At 40.0% G+C, this 21,854-nt stretch overlaps 2 protein-coding genes across 2 annotated transcripts; one reads left to right on the top strand and one right to left on the bottom strand.

Moving 5' to 3' along the window:
- Nucleotides 1-8,359: 8,359 nt before the first annotated feature.
- LOC126249370 (uncharacterized) lies at nucleotides 8,360-10,170 on the top strand. Its single transcript, XM_049951023.1, has 4 exons — nucleotides 8,360-8,439; nucleotides 8,643-8,768; nucleotides 9,700-9,825; nucleotides 10,063-10,170. Exons 1-4 carry the CDS (start codon nucleotides 8,431-8,433, stop codon nucleotides 10,168-10,170), a joined length of 369 nt encoding a protein of 122 aa, XP_049806980.1. The 5' UTR covers nucleotides 8,360-8,430.
- Nucleotides 10,171-12,589: 2,419 nt separating this feature from the next.
- On the bottom strand, nucleotides 12,590-16,586 carry LOC126248584 (uncharacterized). Its single transcript, XM_049949692.1, has 4 exons — nucleotides 16,242-16,586; nucleotides 15,999-16,133; nucleotides 15,750-15,897; nucleotides 12,590-15,665 (listed from the first exon to the last, which is right to left on the bottom strand). Exons 1-4 carry the CDS (start codon nucleotides 16,490-16,492, stop codon nucleotides 15,645-15,647), a joined length of 555 nt encoding a protein of 184 aa, XP_049805649.1. The 5' UTR covers nucleotides 16,493-16,586; the 3' UTR covers nucleotides 12,590-15,644.
- Nucleotides 16,587-21,854: the final 5,268 nt, after the last annotated feature.

Raw genomic sequence — 21,854 nt, 5'->3', positions numbered from 1 at the left:
ACCCACTACTCCAGTCTTTTGATACGGTAATGATTTTACTTCATAAGTTATGTTCTTGATGTATTTCATATCCTGCCATTTTTACTTTATCAGACGCGTGTATCGCATCAGAGTCATGGATCTTGGCCGATTTTGGTTGTATGACACGAAGAATTGTTTCTTCGCAGTAGATGTCTATACACACGCACATGTGCTTGCATCTTTAAAATGAAGTGGCTTAAAAAAAATTTAGACTCCAGCATTGCTTCTCTTCGATCATGGTGGATTATGTTTCATACTGCTGATACTGCTGCCGCATCCAAAGGGCACAAATTATTCTAATTATTTCTGTATTGTCATGCACTGAATTCGTGGCATAAAGATGATTGTAGTGATATGTACCCTTCTCGGTGTTTTGATTTTTATGAACGTTAATGCAGTTCTTTAACCTTCCTGTTCACACTAAGGTGTCTGTACCTTAAACGAATGTTGGAACTTAACTTCTGAGGTCATCAGTCCCCTAGAACTTAGAACTACTTAAACCTAACTAACCTAAGGACATCTCACACATCCATGCCAGAGGCAGGATTCGAACCTGCGACCGTAGCGGTCGCGCGGTTCCAGACTGTGGCGCCTAGAACCGCTCGGCCACCCCGGTCGGCAAACGAATGTTGTATAGAAATGGTAAGTTATGAGGAAAAATAAAATTGTAATTAATTATCTCTGAGGTAAAAGGCGCATAACGACCTGGTTCCTTAGTCCACAAAGGATGATGAAGTTTAATCTTTAATACGTTTGTCTGCAGTTTTTACTTACCATGACATCATCATCCTCAGGAGTGCTCTCCGTTCTGCTCTCGCACTAAAATCACTAAACAACAGCTTACAGCGATTACAGGGTGCGACACAGACAAGCCAATAATAGAAATGCTGCTATCCTCGCACTAACAAAGCTGTCATTCTTACGAAAAATTTTGTGCTCGAATGAAAATGTTACTTCGCACATTTTAAGGAGTAGTCTGCCTGAGAACATGGGGATTTTCTTGCTGAAAAATTTGTAACAAAATATTTCTGTCTGCCAACGTAAAAGAAAGAAGTTTTAAAATGGACCAATAGTGATAGTTCGAAAATAATCTCTGTAGAGTCTGAGGGAATCTCAAAAATTATTCGCTTCACTTTCCAACCCACCTGTAATAGCAAAAGCTCCCAGAAACAATTCCGCCAAACAGCTCGTGGCTGTGTCAAGACCAAAAAAGCTTATGCTCGAGAGGTTCCTCGCCTTCGCCACCTGCCGCCTACAGCCAGGTGCCGTCTGCCAGGCGAAAGTGGCGTGGGGCTATGAGTATATTTGTCAACTGTCATTTTCTTACTTGAAGCTCTAATATTTATCTTGAAGTTATGTATTGGATTTTGCATACCTGAAACTTAAGAACGCTGTTCGGGAGTTGTAAAGCGGAAAAAGGTCTAGCATTTGCGGCACGTTATTCGCTTTGGATTCAACAGAGGGGTAAAGGCAGCAGAGTCACTTCAGAATCTCTGTATTATGTGTATAGGGCCAGTGTCTCTAGCCAAAACACGCCAGAAAAAGATTTTCTTGTTTCAAGAAGAATCTTTCTGGCATGAATGATTTTTCACATTCAGGAGGTGAGGTCTCGACAGGAGACACATTTGATGGATTGTATGTGAGGAACTCATACCATTTAAGCCTAGTGCGACATTTTCATTCAACAGGCAAGGTTCAAAAGTCAGGTGTAGGAGTACTCAATGCTCTGATTCAAAGCAACAGAAATCAAACAGTGATTATTACCGCATTCTTGCTTGAATGCCAACAATTGAGCATTCTATGCAATATTGTCACTGGCGGCGAGCTATGATGCCTTTATGCTAACTTCTTAACAAGAAATTAATAGCTGAGTTGTAACAAGAGTCATATCCTCGCGCAAAGGTCAGTGTGAACATATTTTTCATTCGTTGGCTCAAGAAGGGTGCTGTCCACTAGGAGCTCCTCCGCAGGATCGTCTCCTTCGCAACTGGTATTTGTTGAAAACAACTGAAACACCTTTCTGTCTCAGTGTAAGAGAAACAACAGACTAAACTGCATTGCATTTTGCTACTACACAATAACACACTATGCTGATTTCAAAAACAAAATTGTCCAGGAGATTGTTTGGAAAATAATCACTCAAGCAATTATTACTCTGATCTCATGCCCTAAAATGTTTGGTTTTCCTGTTACTTATCTAACAACTGTCACGAAAATACATTTCTGGACTACAGTGCACTTCAGACTTGGTTTGATGACATCTTTAACTCAGAACCAGTAGGTTTCTACAGGCGTTTAATTGGTAATGTGGTGTCACCGCTAGACACCACACTTGCTAGGTGGTAACTTAAATCGGCCGCGGTCCTGTAGTACATGTCGGACCCGCGTGTCGCCACTGGGTGATCGCAAACCTAGCGCCACCACATGGCAGGTCACAAGACACGGACTAGACCTCGCCCCAGTTGTACGGAAGACATAGCTTGCGACCAGACGTACCAAGCTTTCCTCTCATTTGCCGAGAGACAGATAGAATAGCCTTCAGCTTAGTCCATAGCTACTACCTAGCAAGGCGCCATTTGTATCAGTGCTAATAGCGTACTAATATTCAAGAGAGATGTATTCCAACAAGAGAATAAAGATAAGTATTAAACGCATCTACGTACTTTTCCTCTTATTCATTAATAAGTCTCATGTTCCAGAACTTCAAGCCCGTCTGCGTTAGTTTAGCGTGCACCTAGCTACCTCATTGTGTCTATGCTGTATGAAATAGACACAACAGGTAAACTACTTGAACATTGTCAGACTGTTTTAGATAATGTGAGACAATATATTTTTGGTGACTGATTAATGTTTACTGTTGTGTTCAATAAATTAATGGAAAATGCTGTTAAAATATGCACTGTACTAATACAAATGAAATACAACTTACCATGATAACCTTATGATGAAAGACTATTCTAATAAAACATGAAGTGCCTGTAACATGTGTGTGCCTATATCAGTATGAATTTGTAAGATATTCACTTTGGGCTTCAAAACGGCCTGAGTTTATTTGCTGTCCTGTGTCATACTCAAGTAGTATGGAAAGGTGGAATTTCATAAATAAAATTGAGTACTCACAAAAACCAAAAGTTATGTCAGGAGAAATGCAAAGAGGCATTATGAATTGTGCAGTATCATAAGTTTTTTGCCATTACACTATGAGGTACTGGAAGCAGCGAGAAGATATTTGATGAAGTTTTCTTAAGATTTTCTTATTGATTTTCGATGTAGCTGCTTGTATCTCTGCAACATAGGTTAAAAAGATGGCCTTCAGTAAAACTGAAACTGCGAGTTAACAGAGGCTTCATTTGATAGGCGATCACATTACCCTTGAGCTACTGAAGTGCTGTTAGTCTCTCACTTATTGCCCCAGTGGTGGGCAGGACAGATAAATCACAACGTGAAAGACCAGATTAGTTGCAATTTCGTCGTGAAATGACTTTCATGGACTCAAAACTATAAACTAATAACCTTATATCCCACTTATATGAAAATCACAAAGATTATTCAATGGTAATGACACATGAAAGCAAGTGAATTTAGCGTAATAATTCTTTGCCATCTGCGCAGTAACTCGTCGGCAGCCCCGGATCTACGATATTTCCGAACCTGAGCAAAAACTTGATAGTGGAGTCCCCCTCCCCCTAGAGTATCTGAAATAGGACGTCAAAATTTTTTTAAAATCGATTTCTCAAAAAAAATGTTCATTTTGTAGCGCATATCTTTCTGAAGAGTTTAATATACAAAACGTATATGTTCGAGGAAATGCAAGACATGTTATTTTTTTGTATCTTCATCCTTTTGACTGGAGGTCTTGGGGACCACGGCCGTTCACTATTGTCCTTATGATCTTATTTATTGTGTAGCTACCAGTTTTGGCGCTTCAATGCGCCATCTTCAGGCCTTAGTTGATGCTGCAGGGGCTATCACGATGTATGATTAACTGCATCAGTGGCCAACGTAACTGATTTACGCAGACTATCTGCAACTGTGATGCCAGCACTCCAACTATCAACTGATGTGACCGGGAGAATAAGAACTCTTCAGAAAATTCACATTCTTTATTGCCTATTAGCTTGTAACTTTCTCTTTTGTGTGAAATAAAATTAAATGTAGGAAGCATAAAAGCAGTAAAGACAAGAGATAAACAATACAGTACACATTTCTTCAGTCCTTAGGTCCCAGCATTTTTTTTTCTTTCTAACCTTCCTACAGCTTTACACGACATGCTTTATTTCTGTTACCTCATCGAGGTTCGTCACACGTTTTGCTACATGAAAAATCAAAATGTCGTTGACTAATACTGAAAAAGCTGTTAATACGAATATTCTCGATTTGATTACGTCCATTTTGTCACGGTCCGCCAGATAAAACGAAATAGGCGTTTCTAATACTGCAGCAGTTGTAACACGCCAAATAAGCGAGACTCATTTGGCAGAAATGGTCATTTTTATCTAGCTCATTTACATAAATAACACCACAGAATACAATTCACGAAATACCAATATCAAATGCCTGTTAGGCCTACTACAAGCAAATTAGGAAATAGTTTCATATTTCATTCATATGCTCCAGTTTCTCAAGCATGAGATCGACAAGTAGTAGTAGTACGAATTTTTTATATACATTTGGAATCATTATATTCTTCCATATAACTTGTGTGACGTCACGTTTCTTCTCCTTTCTCATTCTAACAATGTTGACATTACTAATTCTGTAACTATTCCTGTCATGTCAAAACTTATTCTCCGGTTAACTTCGCTAACCCTGCCAGAATCACCGGTATAGTTATGCCGCGTTTATTCTCCGGTCTGGCGCTATTACCTCATTCGTAGAACGCGTTTTCCGCGCTATTCCGAGAATAGAACTTAAGCGGCCCATTCTACAGACATTTCTTTGATAGGATGATGATGTGATTTTTCAGACGGATTACCTCATATTGTTGCTGTGATGCAACATGCCCCTCGCGATGTACAACAACTGCTGTGATCGGCAAGATCACCAGATCTCCGCCAATTGAACAAGTATGGTACACGATGAAGTGGGAACTTACTCGCCCTCCAGAGCCTGCAAGCACCATTGCCGATCTGTGACAAAAAGTGCAAGATACTTGTGATGCTCTATCCCAGGATGCCATTCTTCACCTGAATGGTCGTTTGCATGCGAAAATACACGCCGGAATTGCCTCAAATGTTCCAATGTGTGTGAAATCTTATGGGACTTAACTGCTAAGGTCATCAGTCCCTAAGCTTACACACTACTTAACCTAAATTATCCTAAGGACAAACACACACACCCATGCCCGAGGGAGGACTCGAACCTCCGCCGGGACCAGCCGCACAGTCCATGACTGCAGCGCCCAAGACCGCTCGGCTAATCCCGCGCGGCGCCGGCATTGCCGCCAGAGGGGGATACACTGAGTATTGATGTGATTGTTTGGGCAATCTTTACTGTGACGCATGTATTCCATTTGGTCTGAATTTGTGATCATATTATGGACTATGGACGATTATGGACTACCTGTCACATTACTTTTTTTCCCAGAACTGTAGAACCGAAAACATTACTGTTAATAGCAGTTCTATGCTTTGTAATACTTACACTACCCGACTTCCGAAAAATGGAATTCTTGGTCTTCCCCTACAATGTACCCACTTCCCTCCACGACCAAATTAATTCTTCCTTAATGCCTCAGGATGTGTTTTATCAACGGATCTCCTCATTTAGTTACTTTGTGACGTAAACACCGTTTCTTGTTCGTGCAAATCTGCATTTCAAATCCTCTTTACTTCTGCCATCGCCAATTACTTTGCTCTCAAGTAGCAAAACTCGTCTACTACTTTCAATGTCTCATTTCCTAGTCAGCCAATAGAAAGAGGAAAATTTGTCTTTCTTCTCATGAGGGAGGAACCGGGGAGGAGATAAGTGTTTAGCGTCCCATCGACAACGAGGTCATTTGAAACGGAGCACAAGCTCGGATTGGGGAAGGATGGGGAAGGAAATCGGCCGTGCCTTTTCAAAGGAAGCGCCCCGGCATTAGACTTAAGCGATTTAGGGAAATGGCGGAAAACATGAATCAGAATGGCTGGGCGCAGGTTTGAATCGTCGTCCTCCCGAATGTGAGTCCAGTGTGCTAACCATGGTGCCGCCTCGTTGAGTATTTCTGCTCGTCTGGACACGTCAGATAGACGTGTGACGGTAAGGGAAGCTTTCCTCAAGTACTGGAACTCAAGGAGTCACTGATTTCCTGTCCCAATATCCGCTTCGATATATATAAATGTGGCGCAGTCTCAGCAACGTGATTTACCAAAATGTGTTGTATGGTGAACAATTGGTCGAATAAAACTAGTCTGTCACAACTTTAAATAACAACTATCACCGGAGTATCCTGAAACTTAATTTCACAACTATGGAAAGAAGTTAATAGCAAGATCGTCAACAAGCAGTTGCAGCCCAAAACGATCCTGCTCGCAATCTGTCGGATGAATGTCCAGAATGCAAATCATTTGTAGCAAGCAGGTAAGAGTACTCACAACGACAACCCATAGATGCCGCAATCAGTCCTCGTGAGGGTTTTCTCTATGTATACAGGCATGTAGTGTGCCCCATTAGCAACACGTCATCGTGTGGAGCGAATAGATTTTGCTGACAAACATCGCGAATAAAAGTAAGTCAGAGTACTTGACGACTCAACACAAAAGTCTTGTCTCAAATATAGATAGTGTTGAGGATCAGTGGACAAAGTTCAAAACCATCGTACAATATGCATTAGATGAGTATGTGCCAAGCAAGATCGTAAGAGAAGGAAAAGAGCCACCGTGGTATAACAACCGAGATAAAAAACTGCTGCGGAAGCAAAGGGAACTTCACAGCAAACATAAACATAGCCAAAGCCTTCCAGACAAACAGAAATTACGCGAAGCGAAATGTAGTGTGAGGAGGGCTATGCGAGAATTCAATCAATTCGAAAGCAAAGTTTTATTTACTGACTTGGCATAAAATCCGAATAAATTTTGGTCTTATGTCAAAGCGGTAGATGGATCAAAACAAAACGTCCAGACACTCTGTGACCAAAATGGTACTGAAACAGAGGTTGACAGACTAAAGGCCGAAATACTAAATATCTTTTTCCAAAGCTGTTTGACAGAGGAAGACTGTACTGTAGTTCCCTCTCTAGATGGTCGCACAGATGACAAAATGGTAGATATCGAAATAGACGACAGAGGGATAGAGAAACAATTAAAATCGCTCAAAAGAGGAAAGGCCGCTGGACCTGATGGGATACCAGTTCGATTTTACACAGAGTACGCGAAGGAACTTGCCTCCCCCCCCCCCCTTCTTGCAGTGGTGCACCGTAGGTCTCTAGAAGAGCGTAGCGTTCCAAAGGATTGGAAAAGGGCACAGGTCATTCCCGTTTTCAAGAAGGGACGTCGAACAGATGTGCAGAACTATAGGTCTATATCTCTAACGTCGAGCAGTTGTAGAATTTTGGAACATGTATTATGTTCGAGTATAATGACTTTTCTGGAGACTAGAAATCTACTCTGTAGGAATCAGCATGGGTTTCGAAAAAGACGGTCGTGTGAAACCCAGCTCACGCTATTCGTCCACGAGACTCAGAGGGCTATAGACACGGGTTCTCAGGTAGATGCCGTGTTTCTTGACTTCCGCAAGGCGTTCGATACAGTTCCCCACAGTCGTTTAATGAACAAGTTAAGAGCATATAGACTATCAGACCAATTGTGTGATTGGATTGAAGAGTTCCTAGATAACAGAACGCAGCATGTCATTCTCAATGGAGAGAAGTCTTCCGAACTAAAGCCCGTCTCACACGGAGCAAGATTCGCTGCAAGTTTCCTTGCTGGCTCGCGCGATGGCTGCCTTGCGGGCTCCGTCGTCTGCTAGCGGGCTACCTTGCTGGGTACCTTGTAAGATTTCCAGGATGGGTCCGGTGCTATTTTTCTTGCAAGGTTCCCTGCATGCTACCAATCATGAGACGTTTCGTTTGTGACGTCAGACGCGGAAAGCTTGAGCTGGAAGCCTATGTTCGTAGTTGTTTTTCTGCTGTTGTGAGGTGCGGTAGGAAGTTATTATAATTATTAAATAATGGCACCGCAGTGGTCCAAGGAAGCGACTGAAACTTTGATATGTGCTTATAGGGAAGAACAGTGTCTGTACGTAGTGAAAAGCGCAAATTATTACAATAAAGACTTGCGTGCAGAAGCACTCGAAAGAGTTGCAAGTGCCGTGTGTCTTGTTCGACCATACACGACGAGCAAGGAGTGCTACAGCAAAGTGCACAATCTACGAACTCAATTTAAAGTGGAGCACGCCAAAGTAAAATCAACGAAAAGCAGTGGCGCTGGGATGAACGACGTAAGTACAAAACTATGAATTTTGTGTTGAATGTAGAAACCTACTACTTGCAAACATCGGACACATTTAAGACTATTTCCTAGAAATATCACACTGAATATTTACCCGATTTTTGAAAGCACATAATCTTGAATGGTAATGGATTACAATGTAGCTTTCCCACGTACATTTTACTATGTTAATATGAACTTACAATTTTTCAGATATACAAACCATGTTTATGGTATTACGAGAAGTTAATGTTTTTGGCAGATCATTGCTTGCCAGGAAAGAGCACAGCCATAGGCCTGACTCAACATTCCATGACTGAGGACAATGAAAGTGAAGAGGTAAGTTACCTATTTACTTAAGACAAAAACTGAATTTCATGGGTCTTAGACACATTACAAATGCAATTAGAATACTGTGCTCCACTGTCGTAGTTATTCATACAAAATCATGTAGTGGGTAGTAGTTTTGTAAAATTACTTTTCAAAATGAGGTTATTCTGTTCGAAGCTATTTAAGAACCATAGTAAACCCTGAAGGGATTATTTTTTAAATTTTTTAACCTTTTAAAAACTGGAGCAAAGTAGCCCTAGTGTGGATTAGGCCTAATTTGCTTGTGGATAGGTGTCAGTTTTCTCTGTGGCTTTGATATGGTTTTATTTCTTCTGTATGATTCCCAGTCTTCATCTGAATTTCCTCATCTGCAATTTGTTCTTATGATAGGTCTTCATCACTAGAATAATCAAGCACTGCCTGGTTTCTTCCTTCTATCAGGTTGTTTACTAGTACCTTTTACTGATTCACAAGCATTTTGTGACATTTTTAGCAAATGTTCCATTTGTTATGGATTACTGGAATTCTTTCAGATTTTGTGTGCATTGTAATTTGCATATTGGTGTGCTCTTGGCTTTTGTTTGCATTCATACCCACTGTAATAACACTAATCTCTTAAGCAGTATTCCTTTCAATGTGTTAAGTTCATCCCAAGTTGCTTCAGGTGTGAAAGACAGCAATGAAAATATTGTGGAGCTATTTTGATCAAATTTGTCAGAGGGAAAAAGTTGCCTCAGTTTCCCTGAAATTGGGGCAAAGAACCCCCCCCCCCCACTTTTATAATAACAAAATGTAATTTAAATAGAAGTTACCCCTTATGTAGTAACTGTCTCTTACATTATTTACAAAACTTCAATATGCTCAACTGTTCATTGGTATGTTATGCATTTCATTCAGTTATAGTATTGCAATAATTTTCAGAACGTTTTGCAATTTACAGACATGCAGTATCTGTTCTCAAAGTGTGGATATACAACCATCACCACATCAAAACATCGAAGGCTGTTATAGTCTTGATGTGGATGTGCTGAACGATGTATGCATTGGGGAACAATGTGAAGAAGAAGCACCACCACCACCACCACCACCACCACCACCACCACCACCACCACCACCACCACCACCACCACCACCTACCCATGCCACTCAAAGCAAGGATGGAAGAAGGAAGAGGCCTGGTGACGGGTACATGAGTGCTATTGAGGTAATAGCTAATAAAATATGTGCCACCCAAGACCGCCAACAACCCTCGGCAGAGCTCACTATGGATAGCTGCATGATATTCATTGGTAACCTTGCAAAGGAAATCAAGAGCAATGAAATCAGAATGCAGTTAATAAGAGATCTTGTTAATGTAACAACAGAAACAAAACTGAAAGATCTACAGATACAAATGCAGATCTCGAGTTAAAGTGAAATTGTGTAAGTTCGTGATTTTCATGATGTACAGAAAATAAATGGTATTTAAAATTATTTACTTTATTCCTTTCTTCCAAGTTCCCTTTAATTTCCACTAACATCTTGGCCAACAATATCTTTATTTGTTGTGCTACATACAGTAAAGAAATATGCCAGTCATTGAATTACTTCATTGATGTCATTTACTTATAGCACATCATTCCACTGCCATATGAAATATTGATAAAATAAACGTTTTTTCCCTGCTGTAAGACTTCTATTTATCTCGAACCTGAAATTTTATGAAAGGCTTAAGAGAGAAAATTTTAATTGTCTCTGAAAAACAAATTTCAGCCTTTTTTTCAGCAATGGTATGAGTAGTTACAAATAATTAATCTTCTACTAATGACATAAATTCTATTGAGGTGGATTGATGTAGATATTTGTATAGTTCTTCTGAGATTTAATTTATACATATGTTTACAATGCTTTGTTGAACTGCTTTGAGAAGTCTGTTTTAAGGGTAATGAGAAACAAATGCGAGAAGTGTTATAAGGTCCTTTGTCCACTTACTGCACTTAACATGAAAATGAAGCTTCAAATTTAAAGGTAATATTTCTGCTAATTGAATCAGAAATCAGTTGTTTAGCAAGATCATTTTTATGATTTATGTGCATATCCTCATGGAGCTGAACAGCAACTTTACCAACAGTAAATGCACTCTCAAACATTTAATGGAAATTAATGGTAAAAGTCTAATGACAGATGCAAAAAGGGAAATGTAGATAAAGAAAGCTGTAGTGTTGACTCGTGAAGTTCCTGATTATCCTAATGCAAGCTGTACTACCAACATATTTCATACTAAACCATTTTTTCAGTTTTGAAAGCAATTTTCCAGGAAGGTAAATTAAATGCAATACTAAGAAATCAAACCTTTGTTCATGAAGTATCAGCATCTTCACAATAAGAAAGTGATGTATAAGAAATAGCTAGAACAATTATCAATACCAATTTCAAAATTAAACCACTAATATTGTTACATTCGCTGCCATGGGGTTCCACTAGCCGAGGCAGAGCCTTGGCTATTTCTGCTAGTGGCCACATTGCAGTCAACATAAGAGACTGCCAAAGAAACCATATAAGCTATGTCTAGTAAGGAGAATTGTAAAATAGTTCAAAGAGTAAGTAAAACAGTACACTGATGCAGGAAAGAGGACATTTAATGAAATAGAACTTTCTCATTGTCTGAAAGGAATGAGTAAAGTAAAATCCCTGTAACATAATTATATACTAGCAAACCCAGAACTGCTGGACAATTGTAAAATATGTGTGGGAATTGGATACACATCTTTAGCACCCCTCTCTCCCCATCCTTATCTTACCACTGTATGATCTTGAGCCTTGATTGGAATGTCCCAATATGAGTAAGTGCATCCATTGAGATAACTGGTATACAGGGTATTCTAAAGACTTCTGCTACTGAATTTTTGAGGACAATAATTTCAATGACATTTCACAATTTTAATCTGCATAGGAATAGGATTACAAAGTTTTCTAATCATAACCCACAAGTGCAACTGGCCTCTTTCCTGTAAATATGATTGCTATGACGAAAACTTAGCAGCACATTTTGTATACAATTTGATTATACATAAGTAGGAAGAATTATGATAGGGGAAAAAACTTTAATAACGGTAGACATGCCAGACTATGTTGGTTGAAACAGTGTGTGAATAGGTTAAGCTGTACATTTTCACAGCATAGCAATTTCTTTCTTGCAGTAACTTTATGCAGAAAACCTTAAGACATTTATAAAAAAGAGGAAAAATAGCCTATGTCAATATGAATGAGAGTATCAGATAAAAATACAAAACATATTGGTAAAGATCTTGCTATAGACTTTTGGTAACACCCCCACCCCCTATCTATGCAGATGTTCATTAGACAGTGTAAAAATTTGAAGCAAATGACCCAAGTACTTCGAGATATTAGGTAACAACATTATGCAGACTTGCCTATGTAGTAGCATAGCCTGCATGAAAGCTTTGCACTCAACTGTACATTTAGATCAGGCTGTTTCACGAGAACAAATTAAAATATGCCATTTTGAATCCACTCGATAGTAAGGATTTCTAAATCTCTGAGTAGGTAAATTACTTCAAGAGTATCACCCATAAATGCAGTAGTTGAGATATGTAGCCAATCATAGTATGAATTCCAAAAGAAGCATGTACTTATGTGACAAATAATAGCAGTTGGAATCTTGTGATATCTAATGATATAATTGTATTTAAGAAATTGAATACAGTTAAAATATCCTGGGATATTTAAATAATACACAGAGATACAAGTCGTCTGCATGATAAGTAATTACAATAGGAATTTAACATGATAGGAAACAGGAGTAAAATAAGCAGTAACATTTTAACCAGTTCTGTTTATGCATTGTATTTGCCTATTAAAATTTAACAACTGTATCAGAGAAATACATAATGTGACACTCGTGAATGAAGTCGGCCGTGGCATTTTAGACACATCATCCCGGTATTCACCTTAGCGACAAGGGGAAACCACGAAAACCCAAGTCAGGATGGCTTGATATTTACTTAATAAACAAATAATCCCATAACATATATAATGGCTACAGTTAGCTCAATCCCAACACACACACACACACACACACACACACACACACACACACACACACACACACACACAGTAAAAATGTCTTTTTACATGGCTGCTTTGTTCTGTACACTTTTTAAGTATGGACACATGAACTGCAACAGTATTTTCTTCAGAACACTTCACAAGCATTCTTGAACGTGAATCCTATCATGTAGTTGGTGTATCGGCAGCTGCATCTGGAACAGAAAACCAGAAACGAACAGCAGAAAATCTCTTACACACAAAAACAGACACCTATTGTCTGAATAGAAATATAGACAATATTCTTGAATACATGCATACTGATTAAGAAAGTTTTATGCAACTGATAAAAAATGCACATACTTTGTAGCAGCCATCTATGACAACATTGAGACCTCATAAATGCCTAAATATATTCTCAGAGATGTACATAGTTCTCTTAACCATATATTGCTTCATTATCTCTTTGCAGTTTCAAACATACATCAAAATTAATAGAAAGTAGGTAATAGTTCTTACATTGCTAAAGGAGGCTAGTGATAGTGTGCCTGAAAACAGGAAGCAAAATTTAAGGCTGTTCAGACCACAAAAATTTTCAGTTAGCCTTCAGTGTAGCATTCCCCTTTCAGTGATGTGAGGAGCTGCCAAAAATGACATGTCCCATCTTGATAACAGTATTAGATTTGGAATATGCAAGTTGCCGAAGTGGCATCACATCAAAAGAAAGGCACTTTGCCATTGTGCCACACAAATTATTATTATTATTCAGTTCTCATGCATAACAGTAGCAAAATGGTGTCTTCTAGTTACTGGTATTTCAAACGCAAGGAGTCTAAAAATCAAGTGGCTTACGAACAGGAGTACAATGAACCAATTTTAACATGTTGTTCTGAGACTACCACCATCATTCTATAAAAAAAAAGAGGTTATCAAAAAGTAGTAGCAACAAAAATTAATGTGCATGGGTAGTAGCTAATATCTGACTCCATGCAGAAACATTGTTTCACAAAGGTTGGGAATCACTGATACAGTGTTAATGGAAGTGGTTAATAGTAATATGGGATAACATCATCATCCCGACACCGTAAAATACTGTAATCCTTTGCCAATATCTGAAGTGAATAACAGGGGATGAAGACTCAGGACAAAGGTGGGAATAGAAGTATGTCTACCAGTTTGGAGCCAGTTTTCCAAGCAGACTACAGTTAGAGCACTGTGTATAGCAGCAAATTTGTGATCCAGAGTTATCACTAAATGCTGTTCCGTGTCCAAAAGTGAACAGTAAAACCACATTTGTATTATAAGTTATCTGGAACAGACAGTACTTAAATCAAAGAACATTGTACAATAGGGGCTAAACAGATAAGCCAATCCAACTGTTAAAATAGTAACCTCATATTTTAGAGGTTGGAGCAGGCCCTATTTGGCCATCCTGATTTATGTTACCCCTCATCAAGGTTGTGTCAAGGCCACAACCAACCAGCTGTCCTATCCCAAAAGCATACTTATATGTACACATATATGTATATTTACAAACTATGTCTTTCCATCGTATTATGGTGACAAATACCAGATAATTGTTAGATGATCCTTCAATGAATGAATAAATAAATAAGTAAAATAAAAATAAGCATATACATCCAAGTGCTATCAATCAGAAAAAAATATTGTGCAGTACCTTACTACCACAAATACAGTCAGCACAAAATTATCTTCCAAAACTGTTAATTTGCGATACATAAATGTTTAGTAGGTCTTTCCATACCTTCTTCATAACCATCAAAGAAAAATATTATTTCATAATAGTGGCTCTCTCCATGTCCCAGGTAATTAATTGTGGAGCTGTTATACAAAATAAGATCAGATTTTTGCAAGGTCTTGCACAGGTTCCAATCATTGCTTGAGATACATATAAATTTATATTTATCTCTCTCTCTCTCTATAGATACATATAAATTTATATTTATATATATATCTCTCTCTCTCTCTCTCTCTCTCTCTCTCTCTCTCTCTCTCTCTCTCTCTCACACACACACACACACACACACACACACACACACAATCATTGTCAATATGCCAAAGGACTGAAAATGAAACAATGAATAAGGTAATGTTTCAGAAACATAGTAAACCATTATCTGTTACCTTCCTGAACACACCTTTCCTGCCATGGAACTCTGCCAACAGTATTGAAATATCATGTCAGATGTTGTCTCACTTCTCTTGCACTGGCTGCACTATGATTTGCACCCTGAGTAGCAATGCCAGGAAGACATGGTAATTCATCTACATTTGGAGGGATATATCCTTGAGAGTTTCTGGCAATTACAAAATTATGTAGCAAGCAACACACTTTTGTAATGAGCTCTACTTTGGAAACAGATAGTGGAATAGTCTGCAGCAAAATTCTGAATTTGTTTGACATTATGCCAAAGGCATTTTCCACAACTCTACGTGCTCTACAAATTCTGTAGTTAAAAATTCTTTTTTCAGGTGTCATGTCACGTTCAGGATATGGCTTCATTAAATTTTCCTTTAACGCAAAAGCATCATCTGCCACAAACATGTAGGGAACACAGATGTCACTACCTGGAAGTGGAGACTTTGGTGGCAAATTTAATGAACCATCCATGAGTTTCATGAACAAGGCACTCTCTCTGAATATTGCACCATCATTCATTCTTCCATTTCTGCCAATGTCCACAAACAAAAATTTATAATTAGCATCTACTAGAGCTAAAAGAACTATGCTGTCGTGACCTTTGTAGTTTCTGAATGATGAACCATCAGAGCGCAGAGGCCTAAGAGGCTGTGGAACCCATCTTCTATTACTTTCCACTAGGCAGGATCACGTGGACACTGCAAATTACATTTTACTTCACAGTCGTGCCGTACCAAGTAGAAAATCGTAGCAAATACTTATAGCATTTATCTTGAGCTTACCTGTATCGCATTATCTCCTAACACGCTTGCTATGGCCGTCAAAGTCTCTGGTATCATACGGGAGAGCGTGTTGTTCGCTATTCGTGTAGAATAGGCCAAATCTTTGTAAGTGTTTCCGGTCGCTAGGAAACGCAGTGTGACAGCAAGCCTAGAGACGCATATTAAACATGTCTCAGATTGATCGTAAAATTACAATGGATTATAAATAAAAATTAACTTTCTGTTTGGAACATATAATAATGCACTTACCCTTTCCGCGCCGTAATTGCCTGACGCATCACAGTGTCTTTCTTCTGAATCAAAGGCGAAACCATTCGAAGCAGTTCTTCAAATACCAATACATCCATTCGAATAAAATTTGCAAAGGATGTGCGATCTTCTATCCTATAAAATAAAGTCGTATATAACAGTCATTATTTGTATATTTATAAAGTCAAACAGTAATGAAATGGTGATATTTTTCAAAGAAAAGTAGGTGTTATGCGAACTAACCTCAACTCTTTATGAAGCATGGAGAGCACACCTTTCCCAGCGTTTCTCCTCTTAATCCAGTTTTTCGTCCATTCTTTCTTTCTTCTTCTCTCAGTAGCATGTATTTCTGCATCGTTTAGCACCAAAAGAGCTAATAATGCCAGTTTGCTCTGAACATCTGTACCTGAAGCAGCCATCTTCGTTCGATACAACACGCAGCCGATCACAACACAACTAGCAGCCGATCTTGCACCGTGGGAGAGCTTCGGCATGGAATATTGCCGGCTCCCTTGCCTGCAAGCCTGCAGGCATGCACGCCATCTCGCAAACTTGCGGCGAACCTTGCTCCGTGTGAGACGGGCTTAAGGGTGATTTCAGGTGTGCCGCAGGAGAGTGTCGTAGGACCGTTGCTATTCACAACATACATAAATGACCTTGTGGATAACATAGGAAGTTCACTGAGGCTTTTTGCGGATGATGCTGTGGTATATCGAGAGGTTGTAACAATGGAAAATTGTACGGAAATGCAGGAGGATCTGCAACGAATTGACGCATGGTGCAGGGAATGGCAATTGCATCTCAATGCAGACAAGTGTAATGTGCTGCAAATACATAGAAAGAAAGATCCTTTATCATTTAGCTACAATATAGCAGGTTAGCAACTGGAAGCAGTTAATTCCATAAATTATCTGGGAGTAGGCATTAGGAGTGATTTAAAATGGAAAGATCATATAAAGTTGATCGTCAGTAAAGCAGATGCCAGACTGAGATTCATTGGAAGAATCCTAAGGAAATGCAGTCCGAAAACAAAGGAAGTAGATTACAGTACACTGCCTGAATATTGCTCACCAGTGTGGGACCCGTACCAGATAGGATTGATAGAAGACATAGAGAAGATCCAACGGAGAGCAGCGCGCTTCGTTACAGGATCATTTAGTAATCGCGAAAGCGTTACGGAGATGATAGATAAACTCCAGTGGCAGACTTTGCAGGAGAGACGCTCAGTAGCTCGGTACGGGCTTTTGTTGAAGTTTCGAGAACATACCTTCACCGAGGAGTCAAGCAGTATATTGCTCCCTCCTTCGTATATCTCGCGAAGAGACCATAAGGATAAAATCAGAGAGATTAGAGCCCACACAGAGACGTACCGAACCGACAGAGGTACTCAAAGTACCCTCCGCCACACACCGTCGGGTGGCTTGCGGAGTATGGATGTAGATGTAGATGTAGATGTAGATGGAAGAGCGTGGAGCCTTACATAACATATAGGTGTTCGTGTTTTTCCGCGCACTTTTAGAGAGTGGGGTAACAGAGAATTATTGTGAAGGTTGTTCGATGAACCATCTGCCAGGCACTTAAGTACTTAAGTGTGATTTTTAGCTTACCCACGTAGATGCAGATGTATATGTAGATGTAGATTAAATGCTATGGTTGTTCCAAAACATCCCAATATCATGGTGGCGTGCAGATAGTGGGACCTGGAGACAGCTTTGGTAGATGTATTGCATGAACCTCCATGTTATCCTAAACAATTATTTAGCGAAGCAAAGGTATAGGAATGAGACACTTCGACCATTTCTATCGTACACGGTACCACTGGCATTTTTTATATTTTTGTGGACTACAATGCTCGTTGCCAAAGAGCTCATTCGTTAGATATCCTAGAAGTTGAGGCTACCATTATCATGCCATGGGTCACAGCCTTCTTACATTTAGGCTTGAACCCTACTGAATGTGTCTGCAATTCGTTTGGAAGACCTACAGATGCTCAGTTTGAAATATTTATCGGAAGGATAGGTTAGTCACCAATAGCGACGGTGTATTTATTGCAGTAAAGAATGCGATACAATTTAGCCAGGTTTTGAAGAGTTCTGAACGCGAATTAATCCGGGTGAAGTTAAGCACCGGTCAAAAATGGTAACCGGGTGCTTTTATAGACCGCCTGGGTCAGCAGCTGTAGTGGTAAAGCGCTTCAGAGAGAAGTTGCAGAATATTATTAATAACTTTCCTGATCATGCTGTTGTGATCGCGGGTGACTTCAGCTTGTCAGGTATGGACTGGGGAAGTCATGCTATCGAAACTAGTGCTAGAGGCAGGAATTCTTGTGACATTATTATGAATGTCTTGTCCGAAAATTATTTCGAACATATAATTAGAGGAACAACTTGCGACAACGTCTTAGATCTCCCAGCTACAAACAGACCTCAACTTGTCGATTCAGTTACCGTGGAGGAAGATATCTGTGATCATAAAGCTGTGATAGTAACCATGACTACAGGTATTACAAGGAATGTTAAGAAAGATAGAACATATTCCTGGTTAGTAAGAGTGACAGGATACAAATTCCAGTCCGAGCACGGGGTCCCGGGTTCAATTGACGGCGAGGTCAGGGATTTTCACCTGCCTCGAGATGACTGGGTGTTTGTGTTGTCTTCATCTTTTCATCATCATTCATGCAAGTGGCAAGATTGGACTGAGAAAAGGTTGGGAATTTGTACGGGCACTGAAAATCGCGCAGTTGAGCGCCCCACAATCCAAACATCATCATCATCATCACAAATTCCAGTGTATCTGAGCAGTCAACAATAAGTATTCAGTACTGAAGAAAACAGTTCATCGTTGAGCACGCCTTGAGCAAATATGTTCCGAGCAAGGTTTTAAAGGATTGGAAAGACCCACTGCGGTTTAATAGCTGTGTTAGAGAACTGCTACGCAAACAAAAAGTCAAAAAGAGCATCATCACAGATTCACGAGAAAGCAAAACCTAGCTGACAAACGAAAGCTGAAATAAGTGAAAATGAGCGTAAGGAGATCAATGAGAGAAGCATTCAATGACTTTAAAAGTAAAATTTTGTTAACGGATCCGACTGAAAACCTTAAGAGCTTTCGGTCTCACGTAAAATCAGTGAGCGGGTCGAAATCATATATTCAGTCACTCAGTGACTACACAGGCACCAAAACGGAAAATATCAGAGAGAAGGCTGAAATACTGAATTCAGTCTTCCTTACTTGTTTCGCCGCGAAAATCTTCGTAATATACGGTCCCTCCTTTCAATCATCACATGGATGTCGAAATAGCAGGTACTGAGATAATCGATCATGGAACAGAAACGCAGCTGCAGTCGCTTAGTGATGGAAAGGCATGAGGACCAGATGAGATACCTGTAAGATTCTACAAAGCTTATGCAAAAGGACTTACTCCACCTCTAGCGGCAGTGTATCGTAGTTCCGTGGAGCAAAGAAGAATACCTAGCGAATGGAAAAAGCGCAGGTCATCAGGTCATTCCCGTTGGGTGGTAGGACAGATGCACATAATTATAAGCCTACATCGTTGACGTCAATCTGATGTAGAATTATGGAACATGTTTTATGCTTAAGAATTATGACGTTTTTGGAGAACGAAAATCTCCTGTATAAATATCAACATGGATTCCACAAACAGAGATCTTGCGAAACTCATCTCGCTCTGTAACTCCATGAGATCCATAGCGCTGTAGACAACAACAATCTGGTCGATGCCGTGTTCCTTGACTTCAGGAACGCATTTAACACCGTCCTGCACTGCCGTTTAAGGAAAAAAATACGAACTTGGCAAGTATCGGACAAGAACCGCGACTGGATTCGGGACTTCCTTGCAGACTCAACTCAATATGTCGCTCTTAACGGAAAAAAATCTATACATGTAACCCAAGAACATGTGACAGTGTCGTTACTGTTTACAATCTATACAAATGACCTAGTAGAATGCTTTGGAAGCTCTTTAAGACTGTTCGCAGATGGTGCGGTTGTGTATAAGAAAGTAGTAACGATTTGCAAAGTGACGTCCAGAAATCTCTGGTAGTTGACTCTTAACTTAAATAAATGTAAAATACTGCACATACATAGGAAAAGAAATTCACCATCGTACAACTACACTACCGATGAAAAATTGCTGGAAAGAGTAAATATCGGTAAATATCTAGGAGGAACTATCCAGAGCGACCTTAAATGGAATGAGCACATCAAACAAATAGTAGGAAAACCAGACGCAAAATTCATATCCACAGGAAGAATCTTAAAGAATCGAAAGAAGTGGCTTACCCTTACCCGGTAAGACCGATAGAAAAGATAGAGAAAATCCAGAGCGGCGCGTTTCCTCACGGGCTCGTTTCGTCGGCGTGAGAGCGTTACAGAGATGCTCAACGAACTCTTAGACGCTACAGGAGAGTCGTTGTGCATCACGGAGAGGTTGGCTAATGAAATTTCGAGAGAGTACTTTCAGGGAAAATTCAGACAGCGTATTACTTTCTCCCACATACGTCTTGCGAAATAACCATAGTGAAAACCGAGCGAGGTGGCGCAGTGGTTAGCACACTGGACTCGCATTCGGGAGGGCGACGGTTCAATCCCGTCTCCGACCATCCTGCTTTAGGTTTTCCGTGATTTCCCTAAATCATTTCAGGCAAATGCCGGGATGGTTCCTTTGAAAGGGCACGGCCGATTTCCTTCCCAATCCTTCCCTAACCCGAGCTTGCACTCCGTCTCTAATGACCTCGTTGTCGACGGGACGTTAAACACTAACCACCACCACCACCACCACCATAGTGAAAAAATGCGAGAAATTTGGCTAATACAGAGGCTTATCGACAATCATTCTTCCCGCGCGCCATTTGCGAGTGGAACAGGGAAGAGGAGAACAGTTAGTAATGCCGAAAGTACACTCCGCCACACACCGTCAGGTAGCTTGAGGGATACTGATGTCGATGCAGATATGCTATCAACTTCCAAGACTATTCTTCCTGAGAAGAAGAACAAAAATGTGTTTCACAAGGGGAAGCCACGACGTTCGGATCACGAATTTATTTTTAACTTTGTATGCTTTTAATAGTCCAGTACGACAGCATAATGTCCAAGTAGTAAGGCGTACTACTTAGGCAATTTCGAGAAAATTGCAAGAGAAGTTCTGCGCGTCGATGATGTACCTATGCGTTGCGACCCTGAGCGCCGGATGGCGGCAATCATATGGTTAGCGTTCATGCTCCTTGATCCGCAGATTGATTGATCGAGTCCCGCTCTTTTCTTATTCATAGTTTTTCAACATTAGCCATATTATTTCATTCATATTACGTTTGACTGCTAGTATAATAAAAATACACGCGTATTTGCATGAATTTTGTTGAATTTCCAATGTTATTTGACTCTTTATTAATTTTTATTGTTACAAGAAGTATGGCCAGACATTTATTTCTGTAGGCAAGCTAAAAACTTTATGAAGCGCCTTCAGACTTATTTATATTTGATTGACAACGAAAGAGAAATTGCTTCTCGTGAAGATACATTCTATCGTACATCGCCAGTTTTCAGCACCGATATTCACGGCCGGCCAGTGTGGCCGAGCGGTTCTAGGCGCTTCAGTCTGGAACCGCGAGACCGTTACGGTCGCAGGTTCGAATCCTGCCTCGGGCATGGATGTGTGTGATGTCCTTAGGTCAGTTAGGTTTAAGTAGTTCTAAGTTCTAGGTGCTAGAGGTGATAGCCTACGCGGATGACCTCCTCCTGTTGGTTGGCGGCCGTAGCCGCGAAGACATTGAACCGAAAATAGAGACAGCATTAGACAAACTCCAACAGTGGTGCCACACGACTAAAATGACGATA

This window comes from Schistocerca nitens, chromosome 3, assembly GCF_023898315.1.
Source record: "Schistocerca nitens isolate TAMUIC-IGC-003100 chromosome 3, iqSchNite1.1, whole genome shotgun sequence".
Classification (NCBI taxonomy): Eukaryota; Metazoa; Arthropoda; class Insecta; order Orthoptera; family Acrididae; genus Schistocerca; species Schistocerca nitens.
Note: the sequence above shows the minus strand (reverse complement) of the source record. Positions and strands in the feature narration are given on the sequence as shown.

Excerpts from the sequence above, each read along its gene's own strand:
- LOC126249370 (XM_049951023.1), top strand. Across the intron at positions 8,769-9,699 it reads AGGACAATGAAAGTGAAGAG|ACATGCAGTATCTGTTCTCA; the intron begins GTAAGTTACCTA and ends TGCAATTTACAG. Across the intron at positions 9,826-10,062 it reads GGGAACAATGTGAAGAAGAA|GAAATCAAGAGCAATGAAAT; the intron begins GCACCACCACCA and ends AACCTTGCAAAG.
- LOC126248584 (XM_049949692.1), bottom strand. The coding sequence starts at position 16,492 with ATGCCGAAGCTCTCCCACGGTGCAAGATCGGCTGCTAGTTGTGTTGTG. Across the intron at positions 15,898-15,998 it reads GCAATTACGGCGCGGAAAGG|GCTTGCTGTCACACTGCGTT; the intron begins GTAAGTGCATTA and ends ATGCGTCTCTAG. Across the intron at positions 15,666-15,749 it reads TAGGAGATAATGCGATACAG|TGTCCACGTGATCCTGCCTA; the intron begins GTAAGCTCAAGA and ends TGTAATTTGCAG.